Source organism: Crinia signifera, chromosome 11, assembly GCF_055691185.1.
Source record: "Crinia signifera chromosome 11, ASM5569118v1, whole genome shotgun sequence".
NCBI classification, from domain to species: Eukaryota; Metazoa; Chordata; class Amphibia; order Anura; family Myobatrachidae; genus Crinia; species Crinia signifera.
Window position 1 is genome coordinate 56,461,760 of NC_139227.1, and position 20,890 is coordinate 56,482,649.

Sequence of the window (20,890 nt, forward strand, 5' to 3'; positions counted from 1 at the left end):
TGGGACAGGGTAGTGCTGATCCTGAGCCCTGCGCAATGAGGCTGGAGGAGGAGAGCCAAGATTTGGTAAGTTAAAACCTCTTATGTATGTGACCTTTTATCAATGTTAAATCAAGGTGCTAAACCATTTTATTTTTATTTTCAGGATCATACTCTGGACGTGTCTGTTTCATTAACAGAGGTTTCTGCACTGGATTCTCCAGGAGAGGCATCCACCTCCACCCCTTTGACAACACCACTACCTAGGCAGAGGAGGAGGACCACAAATAAAAGATCCGCTCCTGTGGCCACCGAGTCAGAAGGCTTTTTTCAGCTGGCGGCGGCAAGACTAAATAAGCCGGAAGATCCATTAAAAGACTTCACAAAAATGATAGAAACGGAGATGCGCAGCATGGACGTAGAAACCGTTATAAAATTTAAAAGTATCATATTTGATGCATTGCGAAGGGCACAGCAAAAAAAACTGCCGGATAACCTGGAGTTTATGCCCTGTATGATGCTGCATGCACCTGTCACCCCCCCACCACATTACCCACACCACCCCCCCTATAGTTATTTGCCGGAAGTGCCTGCAGAACATTTCTATCGACCGCAAGCCTCCACACCCGCCCCACCCACACCTTCCACAAGCATCTCCAGTAGTGTGTACTCTGCTCTGCTGAGTACACATGCCCCACCACCACTGGACAATTCTGAATTTTTCCATACGTAGAATGTTTTGTCCTTATGTAGAATGTTTTGTTGTATTAACTTATTATTTTTTTACATTGAACAATTGTTCTCGTTTATTGTTTTTCAATATCCTATATATTATTTTTTTTTGGAATAAATTGTGGTTTTATATTGTTTATATTGTTCAAGGTATGCTTTCCACCCAACCTATTGCACACTCATTCGGCACCATTTCTCCTGGCTTATCACCCCTTTCCAGAAATATTTTTTTTGAAAAGGGGTGACGATTGAGGACCAAATGGGGCCTGGTATTACACTCTGGAAAGGTAACGTGGTTTCAAGGTATGCTTTCCACCCAACCTATTGCACACTCATTCGGCACCCTTTCTCCTGGCTGATCACCCCTTTCCAACAATATTTCTTTGAAAAGGGGTGATGAGTGAGGACCAAATGGGGCCTACAGTATGGTACTACACTCTGGAAAGGTGACAGGGTTTCAAGGTATGCTTTCCACCCAACCTATTGCACACTCATTCGGCACCCTTTCTCCTGGCTGATCACCCCTTTCCAACAATATTTCTTTGAAAAGGGGTGATGAGTGAGGACCAAATGGGGCCTACAGTATGGTACTACACTCTGGAAAGGTGACAGGGTTTCAAGGTATGCTTTCCACCCAACCTATTGCACACTCATTCGGCACCCTTTCTCCTGGCTGATCACCCCTTTCCAACAATATTTCTTTGAAAAGGGGTGATGAGTGAGGACCAAATGGGGCCTACAGTATGGTACTACACTCTGGAAAGGTGACAGGGTTTCAAGGTATGCTTTCCACCCAACCTATTGCACACTCATTCGGCACCCTTTCTCCTGGCTGATCACCCCTTTCCAACAATATTTCTTTGAAAAGGGGTGATGAGTGAGGACCAAATGGGGCCTACAGTATGGTACTACACTCTGGAAAGGTGACAGGGTTTCAAGGTATGCTTTCCACCCAACCTATTGCACACTCATTCGGCACCCTTTCTCCTGGCTGATCACCCCTTTCCAACAATATTTCTTTGAAAAGGGGTGATGAGTGAGGACCAAATGGGGCCTACAGTATGGTACTACACTCTGGAAAGGTGACAGGGTTTCAAGGTATGCTTTCCACCCAACCTATTGCACACTCATTCGGCACCCTTTCTCCTGGCTGATCACCCCTTTCCAACAATATTTCTTTGAAAAGGGGTGATGAGTGAGGACCAAATGGGGCCTACAGTATGGTACTACACTCTGGAAAGGTGACAGGGTTTCAAGGTATGCTTTCCACCCAACCTATTGCACACTCATTCGGCACCCTTTCTCCTGGCTGATCACCCCTTTCCAACAATATTTCTTTGAAAAGGGGTGATGAGTGAGGACCAAATGGGGCCTACAGTATGGTACTACACTCTGGAAAGGTGACAGGGTTTCAAGGTATGCTTTCCACCCAACCTATTGCACACTCATTCGGCACCCTTTCTCCTGGCTGATCACCCCTTTCCAACAATATTTCTTTGAAAAGGGGTGATGAGTGAGGACCAAATGGGGCCTACAGTATGGTACTACACTCTGGAAAGGTGACAGGGTTTCAAGGTATGCTTTCCACCCAACCTATTGCACACTCATTCGGCACCCTTTCTCCTGGCTGATCACCCCTTTCCAACAATATTTCTTTGAAAAGGGGTGATGAGTGAGGACCAAATGGGGCCTACAGTATGGTACTACACTCTGGAAAGGTGACAGGGTTTCAAGGTATGCTTTCCACCCAACCTATTGCACACTCATTCGGCACCCTTTCTCCTGGCTGATCACCCCTTTCCAACAATATTTCTTTGAAAAGGGGTGATGAGTGAGGACCAAATGGGGCCTACAGTATGGTACTACACTCTGGAAAGGTGACAGGGTTTCAAGGTATGCTTTCCACCCAACCTATTGCACACTCATTCGGCACCCTTTCTCCTGGCTGATCACCCCTTTCCAACAATATTTCTTTGAAAAGGGGTGATGAGTGAGGACCAAATGGGGCCTACAGTATGGTACTACACTCTGGAAAGGTGACAGGGTTTCAAGGTATGCTTTCCACCCAACCTATTGCACACTCATTCGGCACCCTTTCTCCTGGCTGATCACCCCTTTCCAACAATATTTCTTTGAAAAGGGGTGATGAGTGAGGACCAAATGGGGCCTACAGTATGGTACTACACTCTGGAAAGGTGACAGGGTTTCAAGGTATGCTTTCCACCCAACCTATTGCACACTCATTCGGCACCCTTTCTCCTGGCTGATCACCCCTTTCCAACAATATTTCTTTGAAAAGGGGTGATGAGTGAGGACCAAATGGGGCCTACAGTATGGTACTACACTCTGGAAAGGTGACAGGGTTTCAAGGTATGCTTTCCACCCAACCTATTGCACACTCATTCGGCACCCTTTCTCCTGGCTGATCACCCCTTTCCAACAATATTTCTTTGAAAAGGGGTGATGAGTGAGGACCAAATGGGGCCTACAGTATGGTACTACACTCTGGAAAGGTGACAGGGTTTCAAGGTATGCTTTCCACCCAACCTATTGCACACTCATTCGGCACCCTTTCTCCTGGCTGATCACCCCTTTCCAACAATATTTCTTTGAAAAGGGGTGATGAGTGAGGACCAAATGGGGCCTACAGTATGGTAATACACTCTGGAAAGGTGACAGGGTTTTAAGGTATGCTTCCCCCATTGCCCATACTTTGGGCTCCAAAAACATTGATACCAGTAATAAATGAACCATTAATCAAGGATATTTCGGCATAACTGGCATTTTTATTAAACGTTACAATCTACATCAGAATATAGTTCAGCAGTAGCAAACAAACAGTTTAATTTGCATGTTGAACATCTTGTGTAGTCTTCATCAAATGGCAGGTTGTTCATATTGCAGAGTTCTGCCAATCCACTGCACCTACTCCATTGAAGAAAGCCATGTATTGCAGGTGACACTCCCCCAAGCTTTATTCCAACCCCTTATTTACATTTCAATACTTTTTTTTATTCCCCTGAAGTTTCTGTGAGAGATTTGAAATCTGTCGTGCTGAATCTGCCATTATGAATCTCTGACACAAATCTGTGTGTGTGTGGCTCATTATTTGAAAATTTCAGTTTTAGGGAAATCTCTTGTGCTGAATCTCCCGTTCTGAATCTCTGGCACAAATCTCTGCGTATGTAGGGCCCATTAGGAACCATTTGCCTTTCAATGTGGAGTGCTGCCACAGGACTATATATATATATATATTACTTAAATAAAAATTCTGAAGGGGTAGAGGGGGGTGCTGGGAGAAGGGGGGTTTCTGTGGCTGCTGAGGGGAGGTGGGGGTACCTGGCTGTCAGCCTGAGGTCAGAGCCGTAGAGGATGATGTGCGCCGCCACCGCTGCTCCTGAATCAGGCCCAATATCATACAACTGCGGTCGATGATGGTCGGAGCCAGAGGGGGTGATGTGCACCGCTGCTGCTGAATCAGGCCCAATAGCATACAACTGCGGGCTGCGGGGGATGATGTGCGCCGCTGCTGCTGTACCTCCCCCCGCAGCCGCGAAGTTCCTGCGGCAAATGGACAGTCAGTGGCGGTGGTCCCTCCGGCGCATGGGAACTAGTACTAGATCCCATGCACCGGAGGGACCCCCGATGCCGACTGTCCATTCGCCGCAGGAACTTCGCGGCTGTGGGGGGAGGTACAGCAGCAGCGGCGCACATCATCCCCTCCGGCTCCGACCTCAGGCTCCGACCATCATCGCCCGCAGTTGTATGCTACTAGGCCTGATTCACCAGCAGCAGCGGCGGCGCACATCATCCCCTCCGGCTTTGACCTCAGGCTGACAGGTACCCCCACCTCCCCTCAGCAGCCGCAGACACTCCCCTTCTCCCAGCACCTGGGGACAGCTTCCCCAGTGCTGCACGCTGTGGACCCGCTGCGGGTGCCTGCACCCGCAGCGGGACCATTTACACCGGCCTTTACACGGGTCCTATCCGGGTTCTACCCAGGTCAGGACCTGGGTAGAGGACCCGTGTAAATGGACACGGATATACCCCATTTACACCGCCGATGATCCGGGTCTGACCCGCCGCTGACCCGGCTTTTTCGGCAGTGTAAAAGGGGTATTGTTAAGATCGCTCTGAACCGTGGAGACATCCTCAGTTGATCTAATTACTCTGCTCAGTTTTGTGTCATCAGCAAAGATGGAACCATTGCCGAGTATACCCACCCCAATATCATTAGTAAATATACTAAATAAAAGGGGCCCTAGCACCGACCCTTGTGGCACTCCACTTAGTACTGGTATCATATTTGATACTGCTCTGTTTACAACCAATTTCTGTTCTCTATTACTCAGCCAGTTCCTTACCCATCTACAAATTCTTACCCCTAGATCCAGATATTCCATTTTATTTACGTCTACTGTATTTCCATTATCAAGGTTGTTGCTGACATCCTCATAAAAGCCTAGTAAATTTGTTTGGCATGATCGATTCTTCACAAACCCATGTTGGTTAATACTGATTAGACTGTGAAGCTCTAAATATTTTTGGATTCCATCCCTTAAAAATCTCTCAAATAATTTATCCACTATTGATGTTAAGCTCGCAGGTCTGTAATTAGCTGGGTCATCCCTTTTTCCTTTTTAAATATTGGTACTACCTCTGCTATTCTCCAGTCTTTTGGTACCTACCAGATGAAAAAGAGTTCTCAAAAACGTAATGTAGAGGGGTTGCTAATTCCTCCCTTAATTCCATTAGTACCCTAGGATGAATCCTGTCTGGGCCTGGGGATTTGTTTGTTTTGATTTTGCTGAGCCGTAATGTTATCTCATCTGTCGTGAAAGTGATTTTAAGATCTGGCTTGCTTGTCCCATTTGTGTTATCTGTATGCTCCACTGTCTGTTCTTCCCTAGTAAACACTGATGAGAAAAACTCATTTAACAATTCTGATTTTCCCTTATCCTCTGTAAAGCTATTAAAGTTTGTATTGGTTAATGGGCCTATGTTCTCTTTTGTAGCTTTCACATCACATAAAACATTTTGAAACGTTTTGAAAAACTGTAAATTTAAATGGTATTTTAAACGGGTCTAGTGTTCATATTGCAGCAGATTACCATTTAAAAATACAGTTTAAGTACCATTCACATCACCAGTCAAGCCGTTTAACCTCTGAACACGTTTCTACCCACAGCTTATTTCCTGGTTCAGGGAAGGGACACAAGACAAGGGACAGCCTATCACAGTGCTCTACTAACCTTTATTTTTTACTAAATACCATTTCAGTGCCATTCAGACAGCACAAAAAACGGCTCTGAATTGGCTTTAAAACGGGTAGGACTCAAACGTGTTGAAATACCAGTTAACTTTAAATGGTATTTCGAGGACTTCCGGGTGCGGCATGAAGGAGTGAGCAGCGTCTCCTTACAGCTCTGCCGTCAGCCCAGCTCTACTACGCCTTAATCCTGTCGACAGCCCCGAGATCACGCTCCCGCTCCCCACGGAGAACAGAGGTGAGCATGGAGCACTCACTGGACCCGCAGCCGTCCTCCAAACAAACTCCGATGCCACAGCCACAACGCCAAGACAAGCGGCGGGTGAAAGGCAATATGGCGGCGAACGCTGACAACGCCCAAGGTACCCCGGCATCTAAGAAGCCGATACTGGACACATCTATCCAGCACCCAGGTACCCCAGACCCGCAACTTTCGCTGGCAGCACCAGCCCTTAGCCAGGGGGATCTGATAGCAGCAATACAGGCATCCATGGTGCCGCTGCTGCAAAAAGCAGTATCTGACATTACAGCCCAGATTGATCGCATTAATGACAGGCTCAATGAGGCAGAGGAGCAAATTAGTGCTAACATGGATGATATTTGCTCACTGCAAAAAACGGTCAAATCACTGACTAAATCTAATTCACAGCTAGAAGAAAGGCTGGAAAATATAGAGAACCGCATGAGAAGGAAAAATCTTAGGATTTCTGGGATCCCTGAAGAGGTTAAAGGCCCCCAATTAGAGCATTTTTTTCCGTGCCACACTTCTCCCTCTTTTAAAGCTTGAATCCTTGGCTTCTGACATAGTAATAGAAAGAATCCACAGGATGGGAAGCATAACACCCCAAAATACCTCAAAACCAAGGGTAGTCATACTGAAAATATTAAACTATCTCCATAAACAAGCAGTATGGACTGCATCGAGGAAAATCAATCCTATAAAGTGGGAAGGAAACACTATCAGGCTGTTCCAGGATTTCTCAAGTGATGTAGCCAAGGCCAGAAGGCTATTCACCCCAGTGTGCACAGCAATGATTAATGCCAACATACGGTTTTACATGCTCTTTCCAGCTAGATTGCGTATAATCTCTGAATCAGGCCCGCAGGATTTTCTTGATGCTGCAAATGCAAAAACCTTTTTGCTGAAGCAAAAACTCATTAAACGTCAGGAGGATTTCCCAGATTATACAGGGAAAAAAACAGGATGACTTATAACATCAGAAACAGGAAAGCCTGATTTCTCCTTTTACAAAAGTTGCTTACATGGAAGTGATAATTCACTTGTTGTTATCCATAAGTAGTTAGTGGAAATGCTGCTAATGGAATAGTTTGTTCAAATTTATGGTTGAATTTTATCTTGTCGACAGACGGTTTATTAGATTTTAACCCCTTCCTGACAGAGCCAGTTTTTGCGTTCCTGAGCCCTTTTTTTCAAATCTGACATGTATCACTTAAGTGGGTATAACTTTTTTTTGCTTTTACTTATCCCAGTGATTTTGAGATTGTTTTCTCGTGACACATTGTACTTCAAGTTAGTGGTAAATTTTGGTCGATACAGTCTGTGTTTTTTTGTGAAAAATACCAAAATGTCGTAAAAAAATGGAAAATTTTGCGATTTGCAAAATGTTAAATTTTCTGCTTGTGAGACAAATAATCTTACCACTCAAAATAGTTAATAACTAACATAGACCATATGTATACTTTATGTTGCCATCATTATTTCAACCTCATTTTCATTTTTTTGGACATTAGGAGGCTTAAAATATGAATAGCAAATTCTCAAATTTTCAAGAAAATTTCAAACACTGATTTTTTTAGGGACCAGTTCAGTTCTGATGTGACTTTGAGGGACTTGTATGTGAGACACCCCCATAAATGATGCCATTTCAAAAACTGCACCCCTCACAGTATTCAAAACAGCATTTTGGAAGTTTGTTAACCCTTTAGGTGTTTCACAGGAATTAAAACAAAGTGTAGGTGAAACTTCAAAATTTCATTTTTTTTGCAGATTTTCAATTTTAATACATTTTTCTAAGGAACACAGCAGATTTTACTAGAGAAATGTGACTAAAAATTGGTTTTCATAAATATCCTATATGTGGCCCTAGTGTGCACGGTGACCAAACCACAGGCTTCATAATAGAAGGAGCACCTACTTGATTTTGGAGCCTCCTTTTTATGAGATTATTTTTTAGGCACCATGTAGGTTTCTAGGCACCATAAGATGCTAAAAGTTAGGAACCCCCCCACAAGTGACCCCATTTTGCAAACTACACCCCTCAGGGAATTCATCTAGGGGTATAGTGTACATTTCAAACCCCCAGGGGTTTCACCAATTGTGGTACAACTGGGCAGTGAAAATGAAAAAAATTAATTTTTCATTTTCACAGCTCAGTTGTATCAAAATTGGTGAAACCCCTGGGGGTTTGAAATGTACACTATACCCCTTGATGAATTCCCTGAAGGGTGTAGTTTGCAAAATGGGGTCACTTGTGCTGGGGTTCCACTGTATGGGTGTTTCGGGGGTCATTCAACCAGAATCTGTGCTGCAAAATCCAAATATCACTCCTTCCCTTCTGAGTCCTGCCATCAGGGCCGTTTCTAGAGGCGGACAAGCCGTGCAGCAGCCCGGGGCGCCGCACGGCTTGTCCGCCTCTGAAACAGCCAGGGCGCCCGGCAGTCTAACCCCCCCCGCCCGCAGCCGCAGCCGCAGCCGCAGCCGCTGCCGCTGTCTCCCCGGCCGCCCGACTCCACGCTGGAGAGGGGAGGGGAACGCATCGTGCGTTTCTCCGTCCCCTCGCCCACGTCACTGGGCTGCCGCTGTCAGCCAATAGGAGCTCGGGCGCGGGATAGGAGAGAAGCACGATGCGCTCCCCTCCCCTCTCCAAGTAAGTTTGTTACTGGGGGCATATGTTTGTGACACTGGGGGGCATATATCTGTGGCACTGGGGGGCATATATCTGTGGCACTGGGGGCATATATCTGTGGCACTGGGGGCATATATCTGTGGCACTGTGGGGCATATGTGTGGCACTGTGGGGCATAATTGTGGCACTGTGGGGGCATATATTTGTGGCACTGGGGGCATATGTGTGGCACTGTGGGGGCATATATTTGTGGGACTGTGGGGGCATATATTTGTGTCACTGTGGGGGCATATATTTGTGTCACTGTGGGGGCATATGTGTGGCACTGTGGGGGCATATATGTGGCACTGTGGGGTATATATTTGTGGCGCTGTGGGGCATATCTGGCACTGTGGGGACATATTAGTAAACAGCATCGGTTGTGCGGCAGCGGCACATGGGGCATAATGTGTAATGGGCATTACGATGTGGGGAGTATTGTGTAATTGCCATCACAGTGTGTGGTCTAATGGGCATCTTGGTGTGCGGTGTAATGTGTAATTGTCATCACGGTGTGCGGCGTAATATGTAATCGTCATCACAGTGTACGGCGTAATGTGTAATTGGCATCACAGATAAATAGTGTATAATGATTTAAGTAGCCTGTCATTGTGAGGCGTACTAGGTCATTGTGTGGCCTTCAGCCAGCCAACTTAAGTGCGGGAGGACAATAACAATTCCTGCAGCAACCAATGTCTGGTCTTGCAGGTTGCAAAAGTGTGATATAAGGTAATTGTTTTCCTGCTAGACCACGCCTTACATTAAGCCACACCCCTTTTAATATCAAGCCACACCCCTATTTCGGCGCGCGCCTTCGGCGCGCGAAATTACTATAATACCATGCTATGTATTGGGGGGGGGGGGGGGGCGCATTTTTATTTCTTCGCCCTGGGAGCTAAATTGTCTAGAAACGGCCCTGCCTGCCATGCACCCAACTGGTATTTTTTGGTCACATGTGAGGCATTGCCGTACTCGGGAGAAATTGGGGCACAGATTTTGGGGTGCTTTGTCTCCTTCATTCCTTGTGAAAATGAAAAATTTGGAGCCAGATCTGCATTTTTGTGTAAAAAAATGTAATTTTTTACAGAAAAATGCAGTTCTGGCTCAAAATTTTTCATTTTCACAAGGAATGAAGGAGACAAAGCACCCCAAAATCTGTGCCCCAATTTCTCCCGAGTACGGCAATGCCTCACCTGTGACCAAAAAATACCAGTTGGGTGCATGGCAGGACTCAGAAGGGAAGGAGTGATATTTGGTGGTGGAATGAATGGTGGGTGGGTGGGTGGGAGGGAGGGAGGGGGGCTGCCGGGTGGGAGGGGGGGGGGCTGGCGATCGGTGGTGATCGGTGCTGTACTTAACAGCACCGATCACCACCGATCACTGTGTTACCGAGCGGCTTAGCCACCGGTAACACAGAAAACGCTGCAATTGGCTGTTCACATTTGAACAGCCAATCGCAGCGATCGCCGCGAGGGGGGATGTCTGCTGTCAGGGACAGCAGACATCTCCAAACTGTCACCGCGTCTATAGACGCGGTGACAGTTTAAAACCATGACGTATATATACGTCTTCGGTCGGGAAGTACCTCCCGACCATGACGTATATATACGTCATATGTCGGGAATATCTTTATATATATATATATATATATATATGTATGTATGTGTGTGTGTGTGTGTATATATATATATATATATATATATATATGTGTGTGTATATATATATATATATATATATATATATACACATATATATATATATGTGTGTATATACATATATATATATATATATATATATACACACACATATATATATATATATATATATACATATATAGGGTGGGTTTAAAGCCGGCACTCCCAATAACTGGCAATCAGCTGCCCCGGGTGCCATCCACAGAATAAGTAAACGTGGTGAAAAACGGCGTCACTCCAGAGGACTTTTAAATATTTTTATAAATGCAGATGATATCAATAAACATGCAACATCGCTGCTAGTGCAGTCGACGTTTCAATGTCGTGTAGACATTTTCCTCAAGACACGATGTGCATGAGCCTTATGTTCAACTCCAACCCACTTATGTTAAAGACACCACAGACTTTCTACTCCGACTGCAACAAATCAACTCCATACCGCAGGGTACAGTTTTAGTGACCTTGGATGTCTGCAGCTTGTACACTGCCATCCCACAAACATCAGGGGTGGCAGCGGTAGCCGAATTTTTGAGAACCAACAACATCCAGGAGTTGGATCATACCCTTTTTTTACAACTGTTGTCGCTTACCCTGCAGAGAAATTATTTCTTATTTAATGGAGAAATGTACCAACAGAAGTCGGGGTGTGCTATGGGGAGCCCGGTTGCCCCCAGCCTCGCGAACATCTACATGTTCGCCGAGGAACGAGAAAAGTTTCTACAAGTGGAACATATCGCTAAACATATACTACTTTATTGTCGGTTCATCGACGACCTGTTTTGCCTGTGGCACGGCCCTATCAATGTATTAGAAGATCATGTACAAGCCATCAACAATAGCAGTAGCCCGATAAAGTATACCTATAATATCCAGCTGGAAAGAATTGAATATCTGGATGTTCAGGTGATGGTACAAAGCGGCACATTACAGACTACGGTCTACTCTAAACCCACCGACCGCAACACGTTGTTGTTGGGGTCCAGCCATCACCCCAAGCCCTTGAAGAAAGGGCTTCCAAAATCTCAACTAATGAGAGTCGCCAGAATATCCAGCACACAGCAGATGGCCATAGAGAGCACTAACAAAGTAGTGGATAAATTTGTATCCAGAGGTTACGGTCTGAAAGAACTAAGGCAACTCCAGGTTGAAGTTCTGGCTATTCCACGGGAGACTCTGTTGTTACCCAAGATTAGGGACCAACAGAATACGCTACCTTGGAAACAACAGTTCACTCTTTCCAGCCCAGTGGTTCAGAGGGCAACAACTGCTTTATGGCCTATTGTAAAAATGGACAGCACACTACCGGGTTTGAAGAACAAACGACCCATGGCCTGTTATACCAGGGGCAGAAATATCAAAGATAGTGTGGTTCACACTGACATCACAGGCTTCGATGTCCCTCCTCCAGCATCCAATTTTCTTACCAAAAAACCAGGATGCTATCGTTGTTTGAGTTGCACAACGTGCAAAAATCTGGTCACATGTACCATGTTTAATCATCCAGTTAACAACACCAAGTTCCAGATTAAACACGTTCTCACGTGTACAACAACCCACGTTATTTATTTGTCATTCTGCCCGTGCAAGCTATATTATGTTGGCAAGACCATCCGTAATATAAGGGATCGAATGGCGTTACATAGATCTTATATTAATAATGCCATCAAAAATAAATGCGCGGATCAGCCGGTCGCCCGGCATTTTCTGGAGGCGGGTCACACTGTCAAGGACTTACAATTCATACTAATCGACCATGTGCCACCATTTAGACGTGGTGGAGATCGGGACGGAGCTCTGCTCAAACTTGAATCTCGTTGGATTTACAAATTGAACACATGTAAACCTCTGGGACTGAACGAGAGGTTTAATTGGAGTGTTTTATTCTGATTCATAACGTGTTGTCTATTCATCTTTAGTAATGTGTTGAGCCTGTGCAGTCTTCAGCGCTGTCTGCATCTCAGTGTCAGCGCTTGGATTATGGAGCGGTATATTATAGTGATGTAATCACCGCTATACTGTTTTTTCATTCATGCTTTGTATTTGTTGTCATCCACAGGATGACGTCCGGCTGCTGGGGGCGTTTGTTTAGTGTGTCTCCCGGCAACGGGGACAGGAAGCACACGTCACGCATGCTGATTCATCCCCACGCTGTGGGCAGGAAGGCGTGCACCCGGCAGCCGGACGGACGCTGCTGGATATGTAAGTTATATATACCCTGTCATTTCATTTGTTCTGTTGTATTTGCTCATGCACATCGTGTCTTGAGGAAAATGTCTACACGACATTGAAACGTCGACTGCACTAGCAGCGATGTTGCATGTTTATTGATATCATCTGCATTTATAAAAATATTTAAAAGTCCTCTGGAGTGACGCCGTTTTTCACCACATATATACATATATATATATAATTCAGTTCATTATCATTGTTTTTTTTTTACTTTTTATGCAGCTCATGCTGCTGCTGCGGCTGGCAGGGGGGGGGGAGGGGGGTGCGTGCGCTCCTGCCTGTCGGGTGAGCCTGCTGCCGGGCCGGGTGAGTGCCGGGTGGGTGGGAGGGGGGTGCTGCTCATAGGTGGTGATCGGTGCTGTACTTAACAGCACCGATCACCACCGATCCCTGTGTTACCGAGCAGCTTAGCCGCCGGTAACACAGGAAACGCTGTGAATGGCTGTTCAGATTTGAACAGCCAATCACAGCGATCGCCGACCGGGGGGGGCACCCCTGCCCCCCCTGGGCGGCGAGGGGGGATGCCTGCTGTCAGGGACAGCAGACATCTCCTAACTGTCACCGCGTCTATAGACGCAGTGACAGTTAGAAGCCATGACGTACATGTACGTCAAATGTCGGGAAGTACTTCCCGACCATGACGTACATGTACGTCAAATGTCGGGAAGGGGTTAAATTCACAAAATTGTAGAGCTGGCTGGGGCCATAGCCTAGCCGTAATTGTTTTACTGCCTGAAGTAAGGCAGAATACTTAGTTTAAAACTAGTTTGTCAATTTTTTAATATCATCTAGAGATATAACTGGTAGATTATATCTTAGAGATTATACTGGAAGTCCAAGTTATGTATATAACATCAGAAAATGCTGCAGGTTGTTTAAGCTCTCTTTACTTTTCCGTTGCTATAAATATTGTTTATTTGTTTGTCACAGTCCATGTGTTTTATATGTTCCCTTATGTGTCTCTCACCTCCCACCTCTTCTTCCCCACTCCCGATCAATAGAAGAATTGTTTCTGGCTTATTCTAAGAAGACTATTCAATGGCATTGAATATTGGTACATTGAATGTCAGGGGTATACACACGCCTGCTAAGCGTCGCAAGTTGTTGACCTACCTGGGCAAACAGAATATTAATCTAATTTGTTTACAGGAAACCCATCTTTTGGCTGAAGAGGTCAAAAAATTACAAATGATGGACTGGGCTGTAATAGGCGCAGCCCAATTTAACTCTAAATCACGAGGCGTAGTGACATTAGCCAAACGTTCTCTGGGAGTCCAGGTAGAGTCAACAAATGTGGATCCTGAAGGTCGCTATTTGATTATTAAAATAGATGTTGTTGGCCAAATTCTACATATATGTAATATTTATGCTCCGAATCAGTATAAAAAAGAATTCTTTGTTAAGATCTTGGCAATGTTACATGTATTGGATCCCAAAACTCTGGTTATATGTGGTGATTTTAATTTAATGGCCTCAGCCTTGCTGGATAGGTCCCCGCCCCTTAAACGCACTCCGACCCCACCTAAAATAGGGATTCCATATTTATTAAAGGCCCTCAATTTGATTGATGTCTGGCGCTCCTTGCATCCTACTGAAAAGGAATTCACATGCACCTCCCTGACCCATGGTACTTGGTCTAGAATTGATTTTGTTTTCCTAGCTGAACCTCTTTTTCCTTATGTTAAGTCATCAGAGATATATCCTCCAGTACTTTCAGACCATGGCTTAGTGAAGATAGAACTAGTTTTGCCAAAACCATGTAAAAATAAACCATCTTGGAGGTTCCCGTCTCATCTATCTCAAACAGTAGGTCTGCAGGACAGATTGACATCGGTATGGCATAGATTTGTTGAGGAAAACACCCCTCCGGATAAAGTAATTCTAAACCCGGCCAACTTTTGGCAAACGGCTAAAGTGGTCATTAGAGGAGTAGTTATCGCATATGTTTCAGGACTAAGGAAGCAACACAAATCTAGATACTTAGAGCTACAGAGAGCCCTTACAGAAGCCTTTCAGGCATTTAAGAGTCACCCAGATCCAAATCACAGACAGATATACCAGAAATCTAAAATACAGTTTGAGGAATACCTGGGCCTACAAGGAGATAAGTATCTCTTTAATGTGCATGCGAAATTTTTTAAATTTGGAAATAAGATAGGTTCTATGCTCACAAATTTAATGAGAGGTTCCAGACAGAAAACGGTGGTACATCCATTACAGAGGGACGATGGCTCTGTCTCTACCTCAGACGAACAAATAGCAGAGGTGTTAAGACAGTTTTATTTGAAGCTTTATTCACCCCCGGAGGTTCACCAAGACGACTCAACCATAGACCCTATGTCTAGGCCCCATAACATAATCTCGAGAGAGGCCCTTTGGGACTCTTTACCCTTTCCGAAGATCTCGGAACAAGACAGGAATATGCTAGAAGCCCCAATTAGAGTGGAAGAGGTATTGGAAGCAATTAACAATTTAAAATTAGCTAAAGCCCCGGGCCCCGATGGATATTCGAATGAATTTTATAAAGTAATGGGACCCTTGATAGCACAAACCTTGACAGATTGTTTCAATCAAATATGGGCAACGGGACAACTTCCCTTGTATTTCTCTGATGCCATCATTAAAATACTACCAAAAGCCGGCAGAGATCTGTCTTTGGCCGGGTCTTATCGACCAATCTCTCTGCTAAATGTGGATTATAAAATATTTACAAAAATTTTAGCAGAGAGATTGAAACCGATAATCCCCACCATTGTACATAAAGACCAGACGGGATTCATAACAGGCCGTCCAATGTCTGTAGAGTCTTGGCAGCTATCTACCATTCTAATACAGTAGCCAATGATTCAGATCTCCCACATATGGTGCTAACAGTAGATGCCGAAAAGGCTTTTGATTTAGTACTTTGGAATCATATAAATAAGACCCTTGAACAGTTTGGCTTCCCTCAGCAATTTATCTCAATTATAAAAGCAATTAACTCCACCCCAAAATCCGCGATAGCATGCAATGGGCTGCTTTCTGATTACTTTCAACTCGGTAGAGGTACCCGTCAAGGCTGCCCATTATCACCGCTGCTTTTTATGATTGCAATAGAGCCATTAGCATTAGCAATTAGATTATCTCCCCTTATTCATGGAATAAAAATAAAATCTGAGGAATTAAAAGTTGCCTTGTTTGCCGACGACACCTTAATTTTTCTATCTAAGCCATCACACTCTGTACCGGCTCTCCTAAACATGGTTGAGTCGTTCGGAAGGATCTCTGGATACAAGGTGAACTTGTCAAAATCTGAAGTGATGTTACTGGGGGGAGCGGAGCCCTCGTCCTTGAGCCATCTTCATATTCCTTTTGTATTTACCAAATCTCACTTTAAATATCTAGGTATACAGATTTCTGCAGATTTATTCAAATTATACCAGCTAAAATTCTCCCAGATTATAAACAATATTGCAACAAAATTAACCGCATGGAAAGACTTACCTGTTTCTCTGCTGGGCCGTATAGCAATTATAAAATCTATAATATTTCCAAAGATCTTTTATGCTATGCAAATGTTACCTATAAAATTACTAGACCCAGATATTTCGCGTTTAGAAACTATGTTTTCTAGATTTATTTGGCAAGGCAAAAGACCTAGGATTGCGAAGATCAAATTGACTACTCCTAGAGATAAAGGGTGGCTTGGTCTTCCTGATTTACATAGCTACTCTATGGCTATATTTTTTAGATACATCTCGGATTGGATGCTGAATAAGTCCACATATACATCAATGGAACTAGATAGAGCTGCCTTTCACCCCTATGCTCCAGGAGCCCTCATACAAACTAAAATCGGGGCGATCCCCCCCCCGAAAATAAGAAATAATATACTATTTAAAGATACCTGTGCCATGTGGATGTCAATCAACAGAAAAACTTCCAGAAACCCTTACTCTTCCCAATTTATACATTTGTGGGGTAACCCTTCTTTCACCCCCTCTACGCTGAGCGCGGTTTACATTGAGTGGCGGGACAGGGGCTTGGACCTGTCCAGCAAGGTGTACGATCCAGGAGGCAACCTGTATTCATTCTCATATTTAGCACAAGCTTATAATTTACCGGAATCCCACTTATTCACATACTACCAGCTAAGGCATTTCCTTAAAAACATAAAAGCCCACCAGCTGATTGATAACAACATCCCAATACTTACTCAGATCACCTCTATTGATCCTTTACTAAGATATTTGGTCAATAAGCCTTACAAGGTAAAATATTTATATAACATCATAGTTAGTAGATCATCTAGAGAAGCTGGTGAGTGGCAAGTTTTGCTAAACAAATGGTCCTCAGACATTCCGGGTATAACAAATATAGAAGACATAACAGCATTACAAACCCGATCCTTGAAGGTTCTCAAATCCGCATATCTTCAGGAGGTTTTTGTTCGCACTATGCACAGAGCATACATTACTCCTAGCAGACGTAAATTCATGGTTCAGGAGGAACAAGGGAATTGTATGAAGTGTGGTTATGGAAAGGCAGATTTTGCACATTGTATGTGGTCATGTTTTAAGATTAGGCGTTTTTGGTGGAAAGTTCTGGACTTTCTTTACACCATATTTCAAGTTAAATTTCCGATGGAACCTTTAGCGCTGATGGGACTATCATTCAAAGATTGGCCAATGGAAACTATGGATAAAAATAAATCTTCATTGCTCATCATCATATTGGCGATCGCAAAAAAGTGTATCCTGGTTCACTGGACTAAAAAAACGTCCCCTATGCTGTCTCAACTCCAACAGAAGCTCACCCAAATCCTATTCTTTGACAGGAAATATGCGAAATTGGATCTAAAAGGTGGAACTTATAAATTTTTTGCAAAATGGTCACTATATATCAATACCCTCGAAGATAAAGTAAAATCAAGTATCACTTCAATGTTTATAGAGGTTTGAATGTCAGGCTGAACCCAATCCTTCAACCTAGCTTTGTAACTCTCTCTCACTCTTCTAGGTCCCTTTCCTAGAGGAGAATTATATGTATTGGGCTGCTAGTTAAACTCTCTTTATAAAACCTTGGGGGTAAATGTATTTATGGTTATGCACTCAATATATTGGTAAAAACAGCTAAAGGTCATCTTCAGCCAATAAGATGAGGCGAAGAGGTCCCCCCTGATTGCTCCTCAATTGTTCTTCAATTCAATTGATGTAGTTACCACAATTATGTTGAATTATGACTTCATTTATTTAATTAAAATAGTTATTTCTTAATACAGAAGCAGAAACAGCCTTACACAATAATCCACCCCACATTTATTCCCTCCCCCTTTCCTCCCCTTATGTGCCCAGTCTTTCGTCTTGTGTCCTCTGTCTTGTTGTGTCTCTTGTCTGGTATTCTATGTTCTCGTTTTATTCATGGTGAACCACAGAGTGTCAAACATATCATAATTGACAAGATCCTCAGATAGATATCCATGGAAGGAGATGAGTCTACTTGGAAAGAAAATGTTAGAATGTTGACCTCTCCCTAAATATACTCCTACATGTTATCAGAATTTTGGATCTGTGGAACTCCGAATCACTCTTAACTAGTATAGACTTGTAGGATAGATCTATTGAGAATGGAAATGTGATTCCTCTGTGTTTCTATGTAACCAATTGATGTATGCAATCGTTCTTAATTGCAAATGCTTGTAACATTGAAAAACTTTACAATAAAAATATTATTAAAAAAAAAAAAAAACTTTAAATGGTATTTCAACTATGACACTTTCACACTGCAGCCTTAAACGTTTTAAAAGGCAAAAAAACGGCAATATACCGTTCTAAAGTGTGATGTGAAAGCTACATTTAGTTATTCGTTTACTATTGCTGTATTTGAAAAATTTCTTGCTGGTTTTGCTCTCAGAGCATACTGGCGATAAATGTTTCTGTGTTTGTAATTTCTGTGATATTTCCTCTTTATTCTTTGTTGATTAAATAGTATTATTATGTTGCTGTTGTAGTCACTTTTACTTTAATATGGGCTGTAATGCCAGTTATATTTAATTTGATCAGTCTTAATTAATTATGCAGTTTTTCTCCTTTGATTTTAATCATTTATAATTAGGTTTGTTATATTTTAATACATGTGTCGGTTATATCCATATTGGCCCTTATTCTGGTTTACTCGTAAAGGCAAATTCATTCTCAAATGGACAAAACCATGTGCACTGCAGGGGGGGCAGATGTAACATGTGCAGAGAGAGTTAGATACACAGGAGGGGTTCTCTGTGTATGGATTCTGGGGTACAGGCAGGGGGCGTGACAGCTAGCAGTGGGGTGTAATGAGTCTGGGATCAGGCACATCAGCCCTGAGTGACATTGGCAGATATTAGGGACATTGTGAAATCCAGTTAGTATATGGGATCAGGAGGTAATCGGCTGCCTCAGCACCAGGCAGATTAAGTCAAGGACACTCGGCCTGCTCAGTGCTGCCACACTGGGTGCAGTGAGCACAGAGAGGGCACACGCCTTGGCATCAGGTACTGAGTTATGGGGCAGCTGGGACAGGCCAGGGACATGTACTATCTGCTGCTGATCCTGATGTCTGCCCTGTGCCCTTCTCTATAGGACCCGACATGTTCAGCTGGATAGAGAAGGCGATTCCTCAGCCCCCGGAGACCCCCACAAAGACCTCTCATGACGGGAATGATGCTGGTCCAGCACCCCTCATACTGGTGTCATCCAAGTGTGCTGAGGTCAGTGCTGGGGATTACAGGGTAGGCAGGGAGCCAGGTATGTGGGGCTGTATGTAGCAGGGGAAGTGGTACTGTGCAGTGCACACCTCTAATACATTACTGGGGCTGTATGTAGCAGGGGAAGTGATACTGTGGGTTTTTCTGGTTCACTCGCAAAGACAAATTCCTTCTAAATGGACAAAACCATGCTGCACTGCAGGGGGGCAGATGTAACGAGAGAGTTAGATTTGGGTGAGTTTTTTGTTTCTGTACAGGGAAAATACTGGCTGCTTTATTTTTACACTGCAATATATACACTTTGAAGTACACACCCCACCCAAATCGGATTCGGCATGAAAAGCCGGCGGTCGGGATCCCGGCGTTCCGAAATCCCGACAAGGGGGGGGACATGGATCGCCCCCCCCCCCCTTGCGGGCTAGCTGCGCTCGCCACGCAGCGGGCCCGGTGCCTCGCTACGCTCGGCACACTCATTTATTCTCCCTCCGAGGGTGTCGTGGACATCCACGGGGGGAGAAAGGGTCGGGATTTGCCTTTGCGAGTTAACCAGAATGACCCCCGCTGTGTAATGCACACATCGAATACATTACTGGAGCGGTATGTAAGGGGAGGTAGTACTGTGCAGCATACCCCTCTAATACATTACTGGGGTGGTATGTAACGGGAGGTAGTACTGTGCAGTGCACACATCTAATACATTACTGGGACTGTATGTAATGGGAGGTAGTACTGTGCAGCTTACACCTCTAATACATTGCTGGGGCTGTATGTAACGGGAAGTAGTACTTCAGAACTGATGCTGATTTTAGTTCTACCAGCCATACCCCTATTACGCTGTATTTTATCAACACACCCTGTGCGTTACCTTGTAATTTGTTTTTTGTTTGCTACGTACGACGCTACGGACACTTTGTGGTGCCTTATAAATAAACAATTTACTACTGTGCACTGAACACATCTAATACATTACTGGGACTGTATGTAGCGGGAAGTGATACTGTGCAGTGTACACATTTAATACACTACTTGGGCTGTATGTAACAGGAGGTAGTACTGTGCAGGGTACACATCTAATACATTACTGGGACTGTATGTAATGGGAAGTGATACTGTGTAGTGCACACATCTAATACATTACTGGGACTGTATGTAATGGGAGGTAGTACTGTGTAGTGCACACATCTAATACAGTACATTACTGGGACTGTATGTAATGGGAGGTAGTACTGTGCAGTGTACACATCTAATATATTACTGGGGCTGTATGTAACGGGAAGTGATACTGTGCAGTGTACACATCTAATACTTTACTGGGACTGTATGTAATGGGAAGTGATACTGTGTAGTGCACACATCTAATA

The 20,890-nt window shown here is 44.1% G+C and overlaps 1 protein-coding gene across 4 annotated transcripts in view; it reads left to right on the forward strand.

Moving 5' to 3' along the window:
* LOC146046056 (cyclic nucleotide-gated channel beta-1-like) overlaps positions 1-20,890 on the forward strand; it is a 415,388-nt gene that overhangs the window by 31,644 nt on the left and 362,854 nt on the right. For 3 of the 4 annotated variants that reach the window (XM_083165226.1, XM_083165229.1, XM_083165228.1), the window contains exon 5: positions 19,405-19,532. In XM_083165226.1, the coding sequence (XP_083021352.1) occupies positions 19,413-19,532 (120 nt within the window). In that variant the 5' untranslated portion in view covers positions 19,405-19,412. Of the gene's footprint in view, positions 1-12,734; positions 12,779-19,404; positions 19,533-20,890 lie in introns of those variants that run through there. The other variant, XM_083165227.1, reaches the window with a different exon arrangement.